Source organism: Antechinus flavipes, chromosome 2 (assembly GCF_016432865.1).
Source record: "Antechinus flavipes isolate AdamAnt ecotype Samford, QLD, Australia chromosome 2, AdamAnt_v2, whole genome shotgun sequence".
NCBI classification, from domain to species: Eukaryota; Metazoa; Chordata; class Mammalia; order Dasyuromorphia; family Dasyuridae; genus Antechinus; species Antechinus flavipes.
This window is the reverse complement of record NC_067399.1, coordinates 37694267-37713476: the sequence shown is the minus strand read 5'-3', so window position 1 is coordinate 37713476 and position 19210 is coordinate 37694267. Positions and strand designations below refer to the sequence as shown.

At 33.7% G+C, this 19210-nt stretch overlaps 1 protein-coding gene across 1 annotated transcript; it reads left to right on the top strand.

Annotated features, from left to right (window-relative positions):
* Nucleotides 1-4338: 4338 nt before the first annotated feature.
* Nucleotides 4339-18497, top strand: LOC127547564 (zinc finger protein 665-like). Its single transcript, XM_051974457.1, has 4 exons — nucleotides 4339-4425; nucleotides 9582-9708; nucleotides 10258-10383; nucleotides 11060-18497. Exons 1-4 carry the CDS (start codon nucleotides 4363-4365, stop codon nucleotides 13417-13419), a joined length of 2676 nt encoding a protein of 891 aa, XP_051830417.1. The 5' UTR covers nucleotides 4339-4362; the 3' UTR covers nucleotides 13420-18497.
* The last annotated feature ends 713 nt before the right edge of the window (nucleotides 18498-19210 follow it).

Here is a 19210-nt window from a genome sequence, read left to right as displayed (position 1 = left end):
GGAGATGGACAGTACCTTTTATCATAAGTCCTACAGATTTGTCTTGGATCATTGTATTGCTGAGAACAGCTAAGTTATTCATTGTAGATCATCTTGCAGTATTGCTGTTACCGTGTGTAATACTCCCCTGCTTCTGCTCATTTCACTTTGCTTTAGTTCATGTAAGTTTTTCCATGTTTTTCTTATAGCATCCTGATCATCATTTCTTGAAGCACTATAGTATTCCATTATAATCATATACAACTGTTTAGCCATTCCTCTGTTGATTATCCTCTCAATTTCCAATTCTTTGCTCTCACTAAGAGAGCTGCTATAAATATTTTTATATACATAGATCCTTTTATTTTTCATTTTTCATTTCTTTGGGATACAGATATAGCAGTGGTATTGCTTTGAAATTGCTCTCTAGATGACTAAGTATACAATTATATCAAGTGTACATTCATGTTTCAACTTTTCTGCATTCTTTCCGATATTTGCTATTTTCCTTTTCTGTCATATTAGTCAGTTTGATAGGTATAAGGTGTTACCTCAGGGAAATTTGCATTTTCCTCACCAATAGTGATTTAGAGCATTTTTTTCATATGATTATGGACAGCTTTGATTATTTCATTTGAAAACTGTTCCTATCTATTAATAATTTATCAGTTGGAGAATGGCTATTATTTTTTAAAATATGACTCTGTTTTTTATATGTTTGAAAACTGAAATCTATTGGAGAAACTCACTATAAAATTTTTTTCACAATAATGATTGACAACTATGTATCTCCCCTTATTCTGTTTTCCCTGTTTATCCTTCTCTCTCTTTTTTTCTTTTTATGCTGTCCATTCTCAAAAATGTTTTGCTTCTAACTTTTTTCTTCCCCTAACTGATCTCCTTTCTATTAGTCTCCTACTTCTCCTGCTTATCTCCTGCTTCTGAACCCCCTCTCCTTTAATTCTTAACCTTCCTACTTTCCTGTATGGTAAGATAGATTTATTCACCCAACTGAGTATGTATATTATTCCCTCTTTGAGCCAGTTCTTATGAGAGTGAGGTTCATGTGCTCCCCTCCCTACTTCTTCCATTTCCTCCTCCACTGTAAAATCTGTTTTAGGTCTCTTTTATGTCAGATAACTTATCCCATTCTTCCTTTTTTCCCCAGTACATTGCACTTTCTCATCCCTTAATTTTATTATTTTAGATAATCATACCACATTCAACTCATACCTGTGCTTTCTGTCTATGTATATACTCCTACTTGCCCTAAGAATGAAAAAGGTTTTGGCAGTTATAAATGTCATTTTCCCATGTAGGACTATAAACAATTTAACCTTATCGAATTATAGTTTCTCTTTCCTATTTATTTTTTATGCTTCTTTTGTATCTTGTATTTGATAAGCAAATTTTCTCTTCAGCTCTGCTTTCATCAGAAATGCTTGAAAATTCTCTATTTAATTGAATATCTATTTTCCCCTGAAGGATTATATTCAGTTTTGTTGGGTAGGTGATTCTTGGTAATAATCGTAGCTCTTTTATCCTCTGGAATTTCATAGTCCAAGCCAACTGATCTTTTAATGCAGAAGCAACTAAATCTTGTGTTATCCTAACTGTGGCTCCATGATGCTTGATTTGTTTTGTTTGTTTGTTTTTGGCTGCTTGCAGTATTTTCTTCTTGGTCTGGGAGGACTGGATTTGATTTATTATATTCCTGGGAGTTTTCAACTTGGGATCTCTTTTAGGTAATGATTGGTGGATCTTTTGTAATGAACTTCAGGGAAGTTTCTCTTAATGATATTCTTGTAATATCTTATCTAGACTCTTTGATAGATCACTTTGAATTTGTCTTGTGTGTCATATTTTTTATATATTAGACTTTTGTCTCTCTTTGAATTCCTAGGTTGCATGCTGGAATTTCTTTTGAGTGATGCAATTGTTGAATCACAGAATGTGAACAGTTGAATTATTTTTGTTAAATAATTCCAAACTGATATTCACAATAGTTAAGCTACTTCATAACTCCTCTATCAGTAACCTTTCTGCAGTTCTTCTAATACTAATTAAGCCCAGGTTGGTGGGAAAATTAAGTGAAATAATATATGTTAAAGAATTTGCAGACCTTAAAATGATATGCAAATACATCTAATATTATAATTTCCATGTTTTGTTATCTTTTCTGGTTTACGTGGTGTGTTTTTATTTCTTTTAAAAACAATTTAGACTATGTTTTAGGTGGCCATTTGAGGTTTGTAATTCTTTTGAAAACAGCTTGTTGATCTCTTTAGACCATTTATCTGTTATGGCACATTTTTTTGATAGTATGTACATTTGTGTCAGTTCTTTGTATATTAAAAAAAATCCAGAATTTTATCAGTAATAAACCACAGCTATTCATAGATCACAGGCAGTAAGTTTCTCAGCATTCCCAATTTGAAAATCTTTCAGTACCTTTGGGCTTTGTGATTTGAATTTTTGAAAAGTAGCTTGAAATCTTCCTATTGTCTTCATACTTCAGTCATTCAATAAACATTCATTAAGCATTATAAGCTCCTACTGTGATCTTAGGCACTGTGCTATGCTTTGAGGATATTACAAGAAGAAAAAAAAGGACAGCTCAAGGAACTTTCACTCTAATGGAAGAAGATATCACATAAAAAGAAGTTGAAAAGTGTGTGTTTGTTGTGTGTGTCTGTGTGGATTCCCTATTAGCCATTATTGTTATTCATTTTCCTGTTCTGTCATGTCACAATTTTTTTCTTTTTTGATATAAATATATTTTCATATATTTCATTAGTTTCCAATTATTTTTCATTCTTAACATTCCCTTTAAAAATTGTGAGTTTCAAATTTTCTCCCTCTCATCCCTTATTCCTTGAGAAGACAAGTAGTGTGATGTCAGTTAAACATGGAAAGTCATGCAAAACATTTCCATATTAGTATGTTGCAAAAGAAAACAACACATAGAAAAAAAAGAAAAAGAGAGGGAAAAAAGTATGCTTCAGTCTGCAGTTAGATGTCATCAGATCTCTCTCTGGAGTTAAATAGCATTTTTTATCATGGTTTCCTTGGATCCTTGGATCATTGTCTTGATCAGAATAGCTATGTCTTTCAAGGTTGATCATAGTTACAATATTGCTATTACTGTATACAATGTTATCCTAATTCTGCTTACTTCACTTTTCCTTAGTTTATATGTGACTCTAGCTTTTCTTGAAATTAGCCTGCTTCTTGTTTCTTATAGCGTGATGCTATTCTGTCATAATTATTTACCACAACTTTCCCCCCCAATTGATGGGCATTGCTTCAGTTTCCAATTCTTTGTTATCACAAATAGAGCAGTTATAATATTTTTGTATAGATAGGCCATTTTCCCTTCTTCTATATGTTTAGGATATAGATTTAGTAGTAATATTGTGGGTCACTAAATAGCCTTTTAGGCATAGTTCTCAATTAATCTTCAGGATGTTTGAATCAGTTTGTTACTCCATCAATAATGCATTCAAGTCACAAAGTTTTCACCGAAGATTTCAGCAAATTAATTTCATGCATATCCTGTGAGTCATAGAGAACTTGGTTTTCTGTGGGATGTAGAAGACCTTTACCCAAAATGATTACTCAAGAGATCACTCAGAATAGAAAGCAGAAAGGTCATTTATTATACCTATGGAGGATGAGCCATTCTGTCACTAGATAAGGGAAAGAGAAAGCTCATGGTCGGAGGGCTAAAGAAGTAGTAAAGATACACAGCTTTTATACAAGAGATTATATCACAAGTAAGAGAGCATTGAGAAGGGGAGGTGGAAGCATCTAATTGGTTGTTGTTATCCAGAGAGATTGGAATGGAAGGTTTCTGTTTTCCTGAAATTACCTGATTTCTGGGAAACAGAAAATGGGCCTTCAGGCTTCAGATATAGCTGGCCAAGGCTCAAGTAAATATGAGCCTGTACATATTATGCAGATCATAGGGGAAACACAGAAATAATGAAAATAAAATACAGAAAAATAATTCACATATTCCTTTAAGATCTTCACCATATCTCTCTATTCCACATAGTTTGCATACTCAGTATCAAAGTAGAATGTAGAAGGAATTTCTGTGATTTTAACTCATGTCAATTAATTCTCTTTCCTATGCCTTGGAACTTTCTAGAAGTGGTTAGGCTTAGAATTTAGGTCTCACACACTAATTCTATGTTTCTTGCCTTTGATTTTAAGTAAAGGTTAGTTCTTGGATAGGTTTCTGTTTCTGTTGAGGACCGGAATTGATGCCCAGGTTACATTCTTATAATTCTATCTTTGTGGGTTTAAGAAATGCAAGATAAAAGTGATCTTTTGCTTAACATATTTCTCCTTCCCCAGTTTTGGCTTCTCAAGACTTTGATGAAAAAGAAAATCAAGGTGATGAAGAACATGGCTTCTGAGTGCCTAACAGCCTTGTCCCATGTAAGTTATTTTGTTCTTTTTCCTGAAAAGTAGTTTCATTTCTAAAAGTGTAGACATATTTCATTCACTTTAACTCCTTCCAACAAACTTTACTCAGGGACCTAAACATCAATTATTCTTTTTAGAAGACTTTGACTCCCTTGATATAGGGTTCCTTGATTTCTTGTCTTTTAAAAAATAATTTTTTTATTTATTTCAACCAATAAAAATCTATTTTCTCTCCCTCCCACTTTTACCTTCTGTCCCCTCAAACATGTGTAGTCAAGCAAAACAACTGTGTTGATTGGTTTCAACAGTTTGTGTTTTATACTATATATATTTAGTCCATCTCTCTCTCAGAAGGTGGGTAGCATTCTTTATCATTAATCCTCAGGAATCATATTTAAGGTTGGAATTTATCTTAAGAATTGTGTGATGCAAATATGATATTTGAGTTATCCAAGATACAGAGAAGTAATGTGTCTTATTCAAACAATCAACAAACATTAAGTACTTATTATGGGCCAGGCATTATGCTAAATGCACAAAAAAGAGGCAAAAGATGAAGTCTGTGGCCTTAAGGAGCTCACAATATATTGTGAGGGAAGAGCGGGGATGACAGCCAGCAAATATGTATATACAAACAACCTTTGTATAGCATAAGTAGGAAATAATTAAAAGAGGGAAGGCTCTAGAATCAAGACGTTTTCCTGCAGGAGGTGAAATTTTAGTGGGGACTTAAAAGAAGTCAGAAAGATCAGTAGTTGGAACTAGGAGAAAAAGCATTCTAGTCTTGGGGACAACCAGAGAAAATGCCCCAAACTGAGAGATGGAGTGTTTGTGGAGCAGTCAGGAGACCACTTTCACTGGATCAAGGAATACTCATCAGGGAGTAAGGAATAAGAAGACTGGAAATGTAGAAGATAACTGGGTTGTGAAGGGCTTTGAGGGCCAAAGAGAACAATTTGTATCTTTTCATGGAGATGAAAAGGAGCCACCAGAGTTTATTAAGTAGGGGATGGTGTGGGAATGACATGATTCACCTGCATTTCAGGAAAATCACTTTACAAAATTGTTACAAAATAAACTCACCCACAGAAGTCAACATAACACAGTTTAACATAATCATTACAAAATTCAAGTGATAATAATAAAAGAGGAAGTCCCTTTCAAAATCATACAAAATGCATACAATATTTAAGAGTGAATCTACTCCTGCATATCCAATACCTGTATAGACACACTACAAATTGAGTCTTAAAGAAATTAAAAAAGAAGCAAACAAGTAAAGGGCTCTGAGGGATTAGAAAAGAAGTATATACTGTAGAGGGAACCAGGAGCATCACAAGGTTTATTTTGGGCTTGTTTTTTTATTCACAGTAATAAAAAGACACTAATAAAATTACTTAATAGCCCCATCCATCCCTTTATATGTGTATGTCTTTGTGTATTTTTCACATGAAATCAAATCTTTAATTCTAAGATCTGGAAACATAACTTTCAAATCTTCTATACTCTTAAGCTTTTTGTGATGATAGTATTAAAGTGTTGTCAGACTTTAAAAAATACATTCAAGAGAAAACATAAAAGAAGAGCTACATAAAGACAACACAGTATTGAAAGCACTGGGGAAATGCTTGATCCTATATAAGTTCATAGTCATATGTGACATTTAAACAGTTAGAAAGACATGTTTCTGGGTAATTAATCATTTTGTTTAAAATGTTAGCAAATTATTAATAAGAGGGATGGTCATTTGGACCAAAGAATAATGGCAGTAAACTCACATTTTATAAGCCCTTAGAAGAATGAGTGGCAACCAACTCTGATTTATTAACAGGTAATGAAAGAGAATGAATATTATAGGCTGTGCACCTATTCTAAGAAGGGGCTAGAGGATGGGACTTTGGTCATTTTATTTACTTAAAAATTACCCCTAGCCACTGGGAATTTTAGACAAACGATATATAACTTCCACCCAAGCCAGAGTAGAACACAATGGGCTAGAGTTTCACCTTAGATTAAAATTTTTGTACAGTTCGGTGATTAGGAAAATATGAATCTTGTCAACTCTCACCAGTCTGATTCTTTGGAGAATGAAGCTTGAAATAAGTACTTTAGAAAAGGGGGGGAAACACTGAATCTTCCCAAATCATTAGGTTATTCCCATATTTGATTCTATTGAAAGACAGTCTCTTAATAGGACAAGCACTTCATTAAGGGTTTCTAACTGTGTGGAATTTATGAAGGGAAACAATGTGAGGGAAAAAAGGAAAGCTCAATTGCTACTTTGATATTAAGTAGAGTTATATAAGAGGTACAAAGGCAAAAATAAAAAAAATAAGAAAATAATGTTCATTTCATAGAAGTCGCATTTCATAATCCACTGGTTCTCTGGAAAAATCTGACCCTGCTCTTTGGTTTCGGTGTGATCTCAGAGCATTTTCTAGCTGACTGACTAATCTGGTTTGGGTTACTTGTAGAGATCTTCCTTTCTTGCTAAAAAAGTCTTCTTCAGAATTGGTCTTAACACAGATTTAAGTTTATTTTTACCAATAATCAGGTAAATAGTGAAACATGTCTCTATTATTAGAAAATTAAATTTGAAACTCTTTAGACCGAAATTTATATTTTTAAGTTAGTCAGTTGTCATGTTGATATATCTAAGACATTCAAATACAATCCAAAAGGTGGAACCATATTTTTATACTTGGCATTATTCATTCCTCCATTAGGAGGATGAGATTCTGCTAAGGAACCAATAACAGAACATTTTTTGTAAGAAGTTGAATTCTCATATAAAATTAAATTCACTTAAATTGTCAGATTAACTTCAATTGCAACAAAGATTCCAGGATAGGATATAGAAATGGCTTCCATAATCAATTTCAAAACAGTGCAGATTTAGTAAGTTGTTTATAATTAAACATTTTCAATTTCTCTCCGTCTTCAAATGAATAACCCTTAGTAAAAGTGATCTCTCTGTAAGTTATGAGATCGACCACAAATCATTTTTCATTGTGCTACTATTTTTTTAATCAACACAAAATTGAGTCAGTTATAATATTTGCGTCACAAATAACAGAATTATATACAGACTTTACATGTCTTCACATCATTTGCCTAACTGTCCTTGTGTTATTATGAGAAATTAAAGATCTTATTTAATATTACAATTAATAATAAGCAGGTAACTTAGTTGTTCAGAATATAGAAAGGACTAAAATTCTTAAACAAATAGCTCAAATATTATATCTACCTCTCATTATAGTAACTCAGATATAGTCCAACATTAATCTAAAACAATGTAGAGCAGCTAGATGGGACAGTGGATAGAGTACCAGTCCTGGAATCAGGAAACCTGAATTCAAATCTGTCCTCATACACTTAATGCTTACTAGCTGTGTGATTCTGAATAAGTCATTTAACCCCAATTGCCTCACCAAAAAAACCCAAAACCTACTTAATTGCATTTTTATTCATTATTTAAAATGATTATAGAAATTTGCTATAAGAGAAGAATCAGGGACATAGTTACACAGTAAATGATGCTTCCCTAACTTCATATCAGTTTCAGGTGAAAGTTATATAGATAGCCAATTGCATTGAGAAAAACTTAAAGTCAGCCTGGTGGGATATTTTCCATTCAAGAGGAAATGCATACTAGGGAAACTGAGTCAGGAAAATTCTACCTTAGCCCAAGCCAAGCGTTGTTTTTAGACTTTGCCATGAGAACTCCACCTGTAGTTTGTGGACATCAATCTTCTAGGGTTGTTCGCATCATGGATCATTGACTCAGTAGCATTTTTTGATGATTATATCTGGAATCAGACTTAGAATAATATTAGTTTTAGTCCCAATAGGTCTTAAGTAGCAAATTCCAATAATTTTAGCTTTGGACAAATTCAGCTCTCAAGGATCGCATTTCTTTGATAAGTATTGACTGTAATCTCATTTTGGAAACAGTAAGATTGATCTTGAAAAATTTCAACTTATCTTGATGTAACTAGGGTTCATGGTAAGTAGATGCTTTTTCATTCCTAGGTTCAATATTACACAAATGGTTTTTCTTTAAGATGTAATAACAAGTAACAAAAGACTTGGGATGGGATGTGTAAATATAGTAATTCCAAATTGTATACTGAGAATAGTTTATGTAAAACATTGTCTATAGTAAAATATGTTATTAACTATGTTCAAATGGACACAAACATAGACTATGCTCTCAGAATGCCTTTAAATAATGGGAATATTTTTAAGGTGACTCTTAGTTAGCATACATTTCAAGTCATGTTTTACCCATGGGTTCTAATTCCAGGCTAAATAGCAAACATGAGTAAAATTAGATTTCCTGATAAAGTAATACAAAATAGTTTATAAATCACTACTCTCCATTAATATAACTGACCATATGGAAATTCTGCTCCTTAAAACAAACAAAAAAAGATTTCCAACTTCAACCTCACAACTTAATAGATTCACATCTTTGTTTCATAAACTTTTATACCTTTTTCTAATTATATTCATGTCATTCTGAAAAAATAAAATACTTCAGGAACTGAATCTTATACATATGTCAAGTTCAAGCACATATTTAACTTTTGCTTCAATTATGTAATGAATTCAGATTCAGATCACAACAACACGATCTTTCCTACTTGAATTTTACTGATACTGTAGTATTAATCTAATAATTAATAGGTCTACTATTGTGATGTGCAGATTTCCACTGATAATAGAAAATTCCTATGAAAGTTAGAAGCAAAGACATGCTTATAACAGCATCAAACATGCCTATTATTGGAATTTATTTGCTTGACTGCATATTTTTGAGTGTATTTTGTTTTTCTTTTTTCTTTTTCAATGGTAAGAGAGGTAGGGATAGGAAATAAATGCTTGCTAATTGAATAAAAAAATTTTAAAGAGTAATATGAATCTTTTGGATCTCATTGTACAGAATGATTTGTAGTTGAGCATAAAATTATTAATAACTTATAAAGTCTAATATGACATAGGGAATGTGGTAAATAAATTCTCAAGAAATACTTGACATGGAATAATCCAATATCGTGATTCTTTGAGAATTATTCATTTTAGTTTCAACCAATTTCATGTCTTCTCATGTTTTACATGAAGGATGGTCCTTAAATGAATGGGACTGTTTTTGATTATTTTAGAAATTGTTGACATTGCAAGATGTGGTTGTTGATTTCACCCAAGAGGAATGGAGCTTGTTGGATCCTGCTGAGAAGGACCTTTTCTGGGATGTGATGCTTGAAAATTATGAGAACTTTGTCTCCCTTGGTAAGGATAGCTTTTCTCTCATGAATTGTCTGACCATTAGAATGATTTTGCATTCTCTTTTTTTAAAGGTCATGCAATGTCTCAATGATTTGTTGAATTCCAACTTGATGTTTAGAGGGTTCCCATGAATACATGTAATGTAGAAAGGCCCCTATGTCCTTTGATATAAAAAGGCAAAATGTTTCTGTTCCCTTTCTAGAGGAAAGGCCTTGGTTCTTTACAACTGGAAATTAGCAGCTTTTTTTATGCTCCTTCTGAAACTATACTTTATTTTCTTTGTGCTCCGAAAAGATGAAAACTTTTTCACTCAAGTCCTATTTTATTTGTTTTTTGGAGACATGAAAGATTTCCATAGTCTTTGTAGGAAATGTGCTGAAATAAATTAATTGTGTTTGAATGAAAGTGAGACTATAAATTATCTTCCATATTTGATGTGTTTGAACCATAATATAAAGCATCTTTAAAGGGCCGTTCCTAGCCTGCTCTCTGTTTTCCTAGAGAAAGAGAGAGGGAGATTAAGATTGAATTCTTAAACATCTCTGTTCTCAGCATCTTTCCAAAAGTTTCCTTATGAACAAGGACTTCCAGACTCCAAACGACTTCTGATTTCTCAGTTGGAAAGAGGAGAAGCTCCTTGGTTGCCAGTGGGAGAAGTGTTAAAAGGCATTTATTTGGGTGAGTGAATAAAAATAAGGCAAAATGTTATATAAGATTATAAACTCCGCTGCAGGTACTCACTAAAGATGAGAGTTACCTTTGGAATGTTAGACTGATTTTGATCCTAAAGGATACACAAGACTCTGGAGAAGGATTGTAGTTGTTCCTATTTAGCTACTTCTTCATCTTATATTCTCCTGATATTTTTATCTTCATATTTTCCTACACCTTAAAAAAAGAGGTGTTCCTTGTCTAGAAAGATATTTTGTAAGATTTTGTCAAATAGAGTGCTAAATATAGTTGCCTATTCTCTATAGTTGTCATGTACTTCTTCATATATTTTAACTTCATTATGTACAATCTGTACTTGTTAAATTGAGGTTTCTTTTGGGGGACTAATACTTTTTTAAAAAATGGAGTAAAGTTTGCTAGAGATTCTCCTTAGTTCAAGAAATCTAATTGTTAGAACTAACCACTTTCTATTTTCTGATAATTAAGGCATTCCTGAAATCTTCTGTTATTTTCATACCTACCTGAGTTTTACTTCCTTTCTAGGAATGTTCTTCCATCTGTACCAGATTAATGTTCATTTTTCTTCATGAATGTGATAAAATCTAGAATTTTGTATGAGCATTGCATTTAGTTTTGTAATTGAGCATTGAATATTGACACCTTTTATTCTCCCTCCCCTTAGATTTTCTTCCTGAACACAATACATTTGGATTGAAATACAATCTGGGGTCAATCCTTACTACACAACAGAAAATTCCTGAAAAAAATTGTGTCCATGAACATGACAATCTTGGAAAAAGTTTCAATTTGTTTTCAGAACAAAATAGAGTCTCCTTAAGAGAAAAACTATCTCATCATAATAAATATAAAAAGCCCTTCATTTACCACTCAAAATGTATGTGTTACCCTAGGACATATCTTCAAGGAAAGTTCTCTAAAGATGCTGAAGTTGGCAAAGACTTAAGCATCAATTCACAGGTTCCTGAACCTCAAAGTATAGGTAGTAGTGAAGAGAAAATTTTTGAATGTAATGAACATGAAAAAGCTGGCCACAGTAAACAATACCTAACTGCACATCAAACAACCCATGTTGGAGAGAAGCCCCATAAATGCAAAGAATGTGAAAAAGTCTTTAGCTCCTGGATAAATCTTTTTTTACATAAGAAAATTCATAGTGGAGAGAAAGCTCACTTAGGTAATGAAGGTGGCAAAGCCTTTAAGCAGAAACGACACCTTAGAGCCCATAAGATGATTTATGCAAGACAGAAGCATTATGAATGCAATGTGTGTTTGAAAGTCTTCAGTAATAAACACTACTTAGACCAACATAAAAAAATCCATACTAACAGTACACTCTATAAATGTAATCATTGTGGGAAAGCTTTCTGCCAGGAATCACACTTTATTAAACATAAGTTAATTCATACTAAAGAAAGACCATTTGAATGTAATGATTGTGGAAAAGCTTTCAGCAATAAACACTATCTAAGCAAACATCAAAAAATTCATATTGGAGTCAAACCTTTCAAATGTAATGAATGTGGAAAGGCATTCAGCAGTAATAGCTACCTAATTCAACATAAAAAAATTCATACTGGAGTGAAACCCTTCAAATGTAATCAATGTGGGAAAGGTTTTATGAGTAATAGCTACCTAATTCAACATCAAAGAATCCATGCTGGAGGGAAGCCCTATAAATGTTATGAATGTGGGAAAGCCTTCAGCAGTAATAGCTATCTAATACAGCATCAGAGAATTCATACAGGTGAGAAACTGTATAAATGTAATGAGTGTGGAAAAACTTTCATCAGTAATAAACAATTATCTCAACACAAAAGAATCCATACTGGAGAGAAGCCGTATAGCTGTAATGAATGTGGAAAAACCTTCAGGCAGATGGGACATGTTGAAACACATAAAAAGATTCATACAGGTGAGAAGCCTTTTGAATGTAATGAATGTGGGAAAGCCTTCATCAGTAATCAACAGCTATCTCGACATCAAAGAATTCACATTGGGGGGAAACCCTATAAGTGTAATGAATGTGGAAAAGCATTCAGTAGTAATAGCTACTTAACTCTACATCAAAGAATCCATCCTGGAGGGAAGCCTTATAAATGTGATGAATGTGGCAAAGTTTTCATTAGTAATAATAATCTAATTCAGCATCAAAAAATCCATCCTGGAGAAAATCCTTATAAATGTAATGAATGTGAGAAATTCTTCAGCAGTAATAGCTACCTAATTCAACATAAAAGAATTCATACTGGAGAGAAACCCTATAAATGTAATGAATGTGGGAAAGCTTTCATCTGTAATAGCTACCTAATTCAACATCAAAGAATCCATAGTGGAGGGAAGGCCTATACATGTAATGAATGTGGAAAAGCCTTTAGTAGTCATCAAAAGCTTACTCTTCATCAAAGAATCCATACTGGGGAGAAACCTTATAAATGTAATACATGTGGCAAAGCCTTCAACAGTAATAGCTATCTCATTGAACATCAAAGAATCCATACTGGAGAGAAACCCTATAAATGTAAGGAATGTGGGAAAGCTTTCAGACAAAGTTCATCACTTATGCAGCATCAGAAAATTCATACTGGAGAGAAACCCTATAATTGTAATGAATGTGGGAAGGCCTTCAGGCAAAGTTCATCACTTATGCAACATCAGGTAATTCATACTGGGGAGAAACCTTATAAATGTAATGAGTGTGGGAAAGCATTCAACAATAATCAAAATTTATCACGACACCAAAGAACTCATACTGGAGAGAAGCCCTATAAATGTAATAAATGTGGGAAAGCCTTTAGCAGTAATAGCTACCTAACTCAGCATCAAAGAATCCATACTGGGGAAAAGCCCTATAAATGTAATGCATGTTGGAAAGCCTTTAGCAGTAATCAAAAACTCTCAAGACATCAAAGAGTTCACACGGGAGAAAAACCCTATAAATGTAACGAATGTGGGAAAGCTTTCTGTTCCAATTCTAGATTTCAAACGCATAAGACAATTCATTCTGGAGAGAGACCTGTTTAAATATAATGAATGCAGGAGAGGCTTTAGGGTTAATACTCATGCAGTATGAACTGAAGCCATATTGGAAAGAAATCTTAAGAAATAAAATGAATGTGTGAAAGCTTTCTGCACAATAAGAAAACCCAAGGCCCATGAGAAACATTTTAAGTGTAATGATTATAGAAAACTTGATTGAAATCTTAAAAGAATGTGGCAGTGCTCCCAAAGGCACATGAATTTACTGACTAATGTAAGTTTTCATATATGCCACAATTGTTATACATCAGAGTTTTCAAACTGAAAATACATTCTGAATAAAGAATGTGTGCAAAATGTCAAGTGAAAATACACTTTATACTGTTAAATATAATGAATGTTAGAAAGCATTCAGGCTGGATCTTTGTACATATATTGTAGAGAATTAAATTTTTTTTTCCAGAGACCTTCAATTAAAGACCTTAGAATCTGATAATACTGATAAGATTCTTTATGAATAAAATTCTCAGTTCCTGAGAGAATTAATACTAAAGATTAACTGTGCATTTAATATAATGGAATGATGATTTGAAAAAATTATGTAAAATCATAAAATTTCAGAGTTAGAGGGGACCTTAGAGAATATCTAGTTTAAATTTTGTTTGAAAAAGGTTGCCCCATATACTATACAAATCTTTACTCAGTCTCTGTTCTTTAATAAGGAGGAACCTTCTGGGTTCCTGAAGGAATCTGCTCCATAGCTTTTGCTTCTTAACTGAAATTGAAAGGTAAACACATTGGTTGGGGCCTGTGAGCTATAGTTTTAGGAGTTCAAGATTTCTATAGAGTACCTAGAACCTGGGATTATTGATCCCACATACAGATTCACCTACAGGTGCATTCTTTCCCAGCTCCAAATCTGTGATGCTATGATAAAGGAATGAGAGATGCACATCTACTGCAATGATTTGTATTTTGTTTTCAACCTGGCCCTATTCTATTTTTCCTATTGCATTCTATGGCTCATCTATCCTGATCTGTTTATTGTTTGTTAAACACAATCTTTCATCTTCTCTCTTTGCTTTTGCACTGACCACTCTCATACTGGAACATTTTCCCTCTTGGCTTCCTAAGCTCCTTTTAATCTTGGGTTCAAATGCTTCCATCTGAGGAATTCAACTTCTGGTGCCTTTCTCCCAAAATTACCTTCTGTTAACTATATCTTGTGGCCACCTTTAAAGATACCTATATTCTTTATTAGAATGTAAGCTCTTTGGAGGCAGAAATTGTTTTTTAAATTCTTTTTGTATCTTTAGAACTCAGTACAGTGCTTAGTATATAGCAAGAGCTTAATAAATGTTTACTGATTCATTCATTGATTATTGTTCCAGGGGAGAAGGGTCTTTGCCTAGTGGGAAGATCAGGGAAGAAATGCACAGAGGACTTTGCATTTGTACTGAGTTAGAAAGAATAGCAGAAGTTTGAAGGGAACAAAAATTAAGTACCTGCTATGGGATTACTTACATACACACACACACACACATATAAAATCTAATTTATCACCACATTAACACTAAATTAAATGATATCCTTACTTTACAGGTGAGGAAACTGAGGTAGATAGAGATGAAGTGACTTACTCAGCCACACAGCCGGTTAGGATCTGAGGCAGATCTTCCCTTCAGGACCAGGAAACTGCATCATCTATTTGCCTCTAGTAAGATAGGCAAGATAGTCGGGTAGAGATGGCAATGGAAAGGGCATTATAGACTTATGAAGCAATTTGAACAAAGTCATAGGGGCAGGGCAACACAAATGTTTTAGCACGGATTATGCTCAAATTTGGCTAGAGCTTAGCACATGTGTAGAGATAATATATACATGGGGAGTGTACTGTGTACTACTAGTGGAGCTTTGAATTGGTTCAGTCATTTTGGAAAGTCATTTTGATTTTTGCTTAAAACGTTACTAAAATATGAAGGTCTTTAATTCCTGTTGTATTATTTCTAGGCTTATCCCTCAAAAAAAATTAAGATAAAGGAAAAGTTCTGCATGTATGAAAAATGTTTCGAGCAGCTCTTTTCAGGATAGTCAAAATGTTGAGACTAAGGGAATGATCTGCTGGGGAATGGCTAAGTAAACTGATATGTGAATGTAATAGAATAATTGTATCATAAGAAATGAGGAAATGGAGAGTTTCAGGGAAACCTGGGAAGAGTTTTGTGAACTGAAACAGAGCTAGATCAGTTTACACAAAAACATTACAGAGAAAAACAACTCTGAGAAAGTTAAGAACCAAGAGTCCAAAAGAATATGGATAAAATGTGATTTCCTTTTTGACAGAGAGGTGATGAATTTAAAAGATAGAAAAAGACATACTTTTTTTTCTTGGCCAATGTGGGAATTTTTTCCCTGGATTTTGTGCAGCTATGTATTGAAGGCTTTAAAAATTATTTTTATTTGTTTAGTGAAAAGAGGGGAAATGGAGGGACAGTTTAATTTTTAAAGAAAAAAAACAAAGGCTATTTATGCTATGATCCACCATATTTACTTCATTTTTTAAAAAAGGTAATTTTTTTCAATTAACAATTATCTATCTTTGTCTCTCACCTCTCCACAATCTACTGGAGAAAACAAACCTGCAACAAATATGTGGTCAAGGAACACAAATTCTCAACATTAACCAAATCCAAAAACATATGTCTCAATAAATAATCAGTTCATCACTTCTCTATGAAAAAGTGGATAACATTCTAAATCATTTAGTTTCTGACGTCATGTTTGCTCATTTAACTGTTCTTAAAGCCTTTTAAACATCATTTATTTTTATAATTTGCTATAACATGTATTATTCTCCTGGTCCTGCTGAAATCACATTTATTTCTTTTTTTTTTAAATTTAAATTTTATTTTATTTAATAATAACTTTGTATTGACAGAATCCATGCCAGGATAATTTTTTACAACATTATCCCTTGCACTCGTTTATGTTTCGTTTTTTCCCCTCCCTCCCTCCCTCCACCCTCCCCCCCCCAAGATGGCAAGCAGTCCTATATATGTTAAGTATTTTGCAGTATATCCTAGATACAATACATATTTGCAGAACCGAACAGTTCTCCTGTTGCACAGGGAGAATTGGATTCAGAAGGTAAAAATAACTCGGGAAGAAAATAAAAAATGCAAATAGTTCACATTCGTTTCCCAGTGTTCCTTCTTTGGGTGTAGCTGTTTCTGTCCATCATTTATCCATTGAAACTCAGTTAGGTCTCTTTGTCATAGAAATCCACTTCCATCAGAATACATCCTCATACAATATCGTTGTCGAAGTGTATAATGATCTCCTGGTTCTGCTCATCTCACTTAGCATCAGTCCATGTAGGTCTCTCCAAGCCTCTCTGTATTCATCCTGCTGGTCATTCCTTACAGAGCAATAATATTCCATAACATTCATATACCACAATTTACCCAGCCATTCTCCAATTGATGGGCATCCATTCATTTTCCAGTTTCTAGCCACTACAAACAGGGCTGCCACAAACATTTTGGCACATACAGGTCCCTTTCCCTTTTTTAGTATCTCTTTGGGGTATAAGCCCAATAGAAACACTGCTGGATCAAAGGGTATGCACAGTTTGATAACTTTTTGGGCATAATTCCAGATTGTTCTCCAGAATGGTTGGATTAGTTCACAACTCCACCAACAATGCATCAGTGTCCCCGTTTTCCCGCATCCCCTCCACCATTCATCATTATTTTTTCCTGTCATCTTAGCCAATCTGACAGGTGTGTACTGGTATCTCAGAGTTGTCTTAATTTGCATTTCTCTGATCAATAGTGGAAATCACATTTATTTCAGTATAATTTATTGCTTTGCAGTATTGCTCTGACTTAAAACTCAAGCATTGAAACACATGGCTAAAGAGAAATGGTAAAGATACCTTGCATTATTTTGCTACTAACTTTTTCCCCAAAATAATGCCCTATTGAGTTAGGATTGATATTGCTAATATTGTTGTGAACAAATAGGGAGTGTTTATTGAAAATTATTAAGTGCACAGGATTTAAAGTAGCCTTCATTTTTATTTTTAAGCTGCTGTTTTATTAAATCACATGTGAAACCTAGAATTTAAGTAGAGGACTGCACTTGGTAATTCTTCACATAGACAAATAGTAATTCTGTCTTGTTAGGATTAGTATTCTCTGCTGAAATGTGATGTACTCTACATACTTGGCCAAGTTTCTGCATAACTGACACATGTCAAATGAAATTTTTGGAGGAGTGTTTTCTAGACAATACTTTTAGTAATCTTATATTGTGGGAAGACTTTCCATTTATAAGAGACATCAGTTTTTGCATGTGGTGCTGAAAAGTGTAAGGGTCCCCAGAAATGAGTGGCTTGGAATTGAGATTTTAGGTTATTTCCAGCTGTATATCTAGGCATCTATGAAATTTCACCTGAGAATTGCCCAATACATGGAAAAGCTAAGTGTTATATGTATGTAAAGTTACCATGTGCTAGAGGCAGGATTGAAAGGCAAAGGCTAAGTCTACATCCTTTATGTTATGATTCTTGATAACAAAAGAAGGTCCTATGTTTGTAGCTTTCTATTTGATAATAGGAAGGAAGGGTAAATGGTTTAAATAGCTTGGGCTCAATATTGTTTCCATTATGTGACTTGTTCTGTTACCTGTTTGGGTAGTCATCCTATGATTAAATTGTTTAATGGGGACTGTAGTGAGAGGGAGAGACAATAAATTATTTTAAAAGTAAATAAACATTTTTAAAATAATATTTTGGTGGTACTTTGTTTCTTTGTTTTGTACAGTCGTTTGTGGGCTCCTGTGAATACATTGCATATTTTGTATTTTCTAGAGACCTGTCACAGTCCCTCCCACTGCTAGTGCCTTCCCACTAAGATTACCTTTCATCCACAAGGTATAAATCTTGTATTTCTATTGTCATTTGCTTGTTCTTTTCCCTATTAGATGATGAGTTCCTTAAAAGCAAGTAATGTGTCTTTGCCTTTCTTTGTATCCCCAATGCTTAGTGCTGTGCTTGTTACAGAATGAATATCTCTTAAATGTTTGTTGCTGACTGAAATAAAAGCTGTTTTGTACCAATATCATTTGTTATCATGAGTGTTTTCATGTGACCTGGGAACCCTTTTGCCTACATTTATGGAAACCTAGACACAAGAGCCATATCCAGAGATTTCATAGAGTAAACTCTCTATTATCACTAAGTGTTATCACTAAGATCAGACCCAGGTTGGGAAAATTATGAACAATGCTTTGATTTAGAATCATTTTCCATGAAGTCTTCTTTTAGTCCACATAGGCTGCTATTACTGACCTTGGTGGGGTGACCCAATGTAAGGAATCTTTTGTGTAATTTTTTGATGAGAATATGAGAATGTGATTGAAGTTATCTGACAGAATGCCAGGAAGCACAGGAAGGGAAGGTCATTGATTAATAAGTTTCCTTTACTGTGATCTATGAATGTTTTGGAAACCTGGCCAGTTTGCTGAGTAAATGCATCCTAAAGGAATGAACAAATATTCTCCTTAGTGGGTCCCTCCAGATGGAGCACCTGAAGCTGCTTCAATCTCGAGTCATGTATCAAATGAGAATACTTAGCATAGTGCCTTCAATTATTATCAGCCTTGAGTGGAAAAGGGACTTTGGAATCTTACCTAAGAGGGAACAGATACCTTGGCTGGACTCTCCCACTCTGGGACCCTGAATGGCTTTGACTAAGGATTCCCTAGCTAAGAACCTCAGGTTTTGGTGCTTCCCTGGAGTGATGATGTTGTATGTTTATTTATTTCTTATGTT

Bases quoted from the DNA above. Each gene is read 5' to 3' on its own strand.
- LOC127547564 (XM_051974457.1), top strand. From the start codon at position 4,363: ATGAAAAAGAAAATCAAGGTGATGAAGAACATGGCTTCTGAGTGCCTA. The intron at 4,426-9,581 runs GTAAGTTATTTT...TGATTATTTTAG, and splicing joins GCCTAACAGCCTTGTCCCAT to AAATTGTTGACATTGCAAGA. The intron at 9,709-10,257 runs GTAAGGATAGCT...CTCTGTTCTCAG, and splicing joins TGAGAACTTTGTCTCCCTTG to CATCTTTCCAAAAGTTTCCT.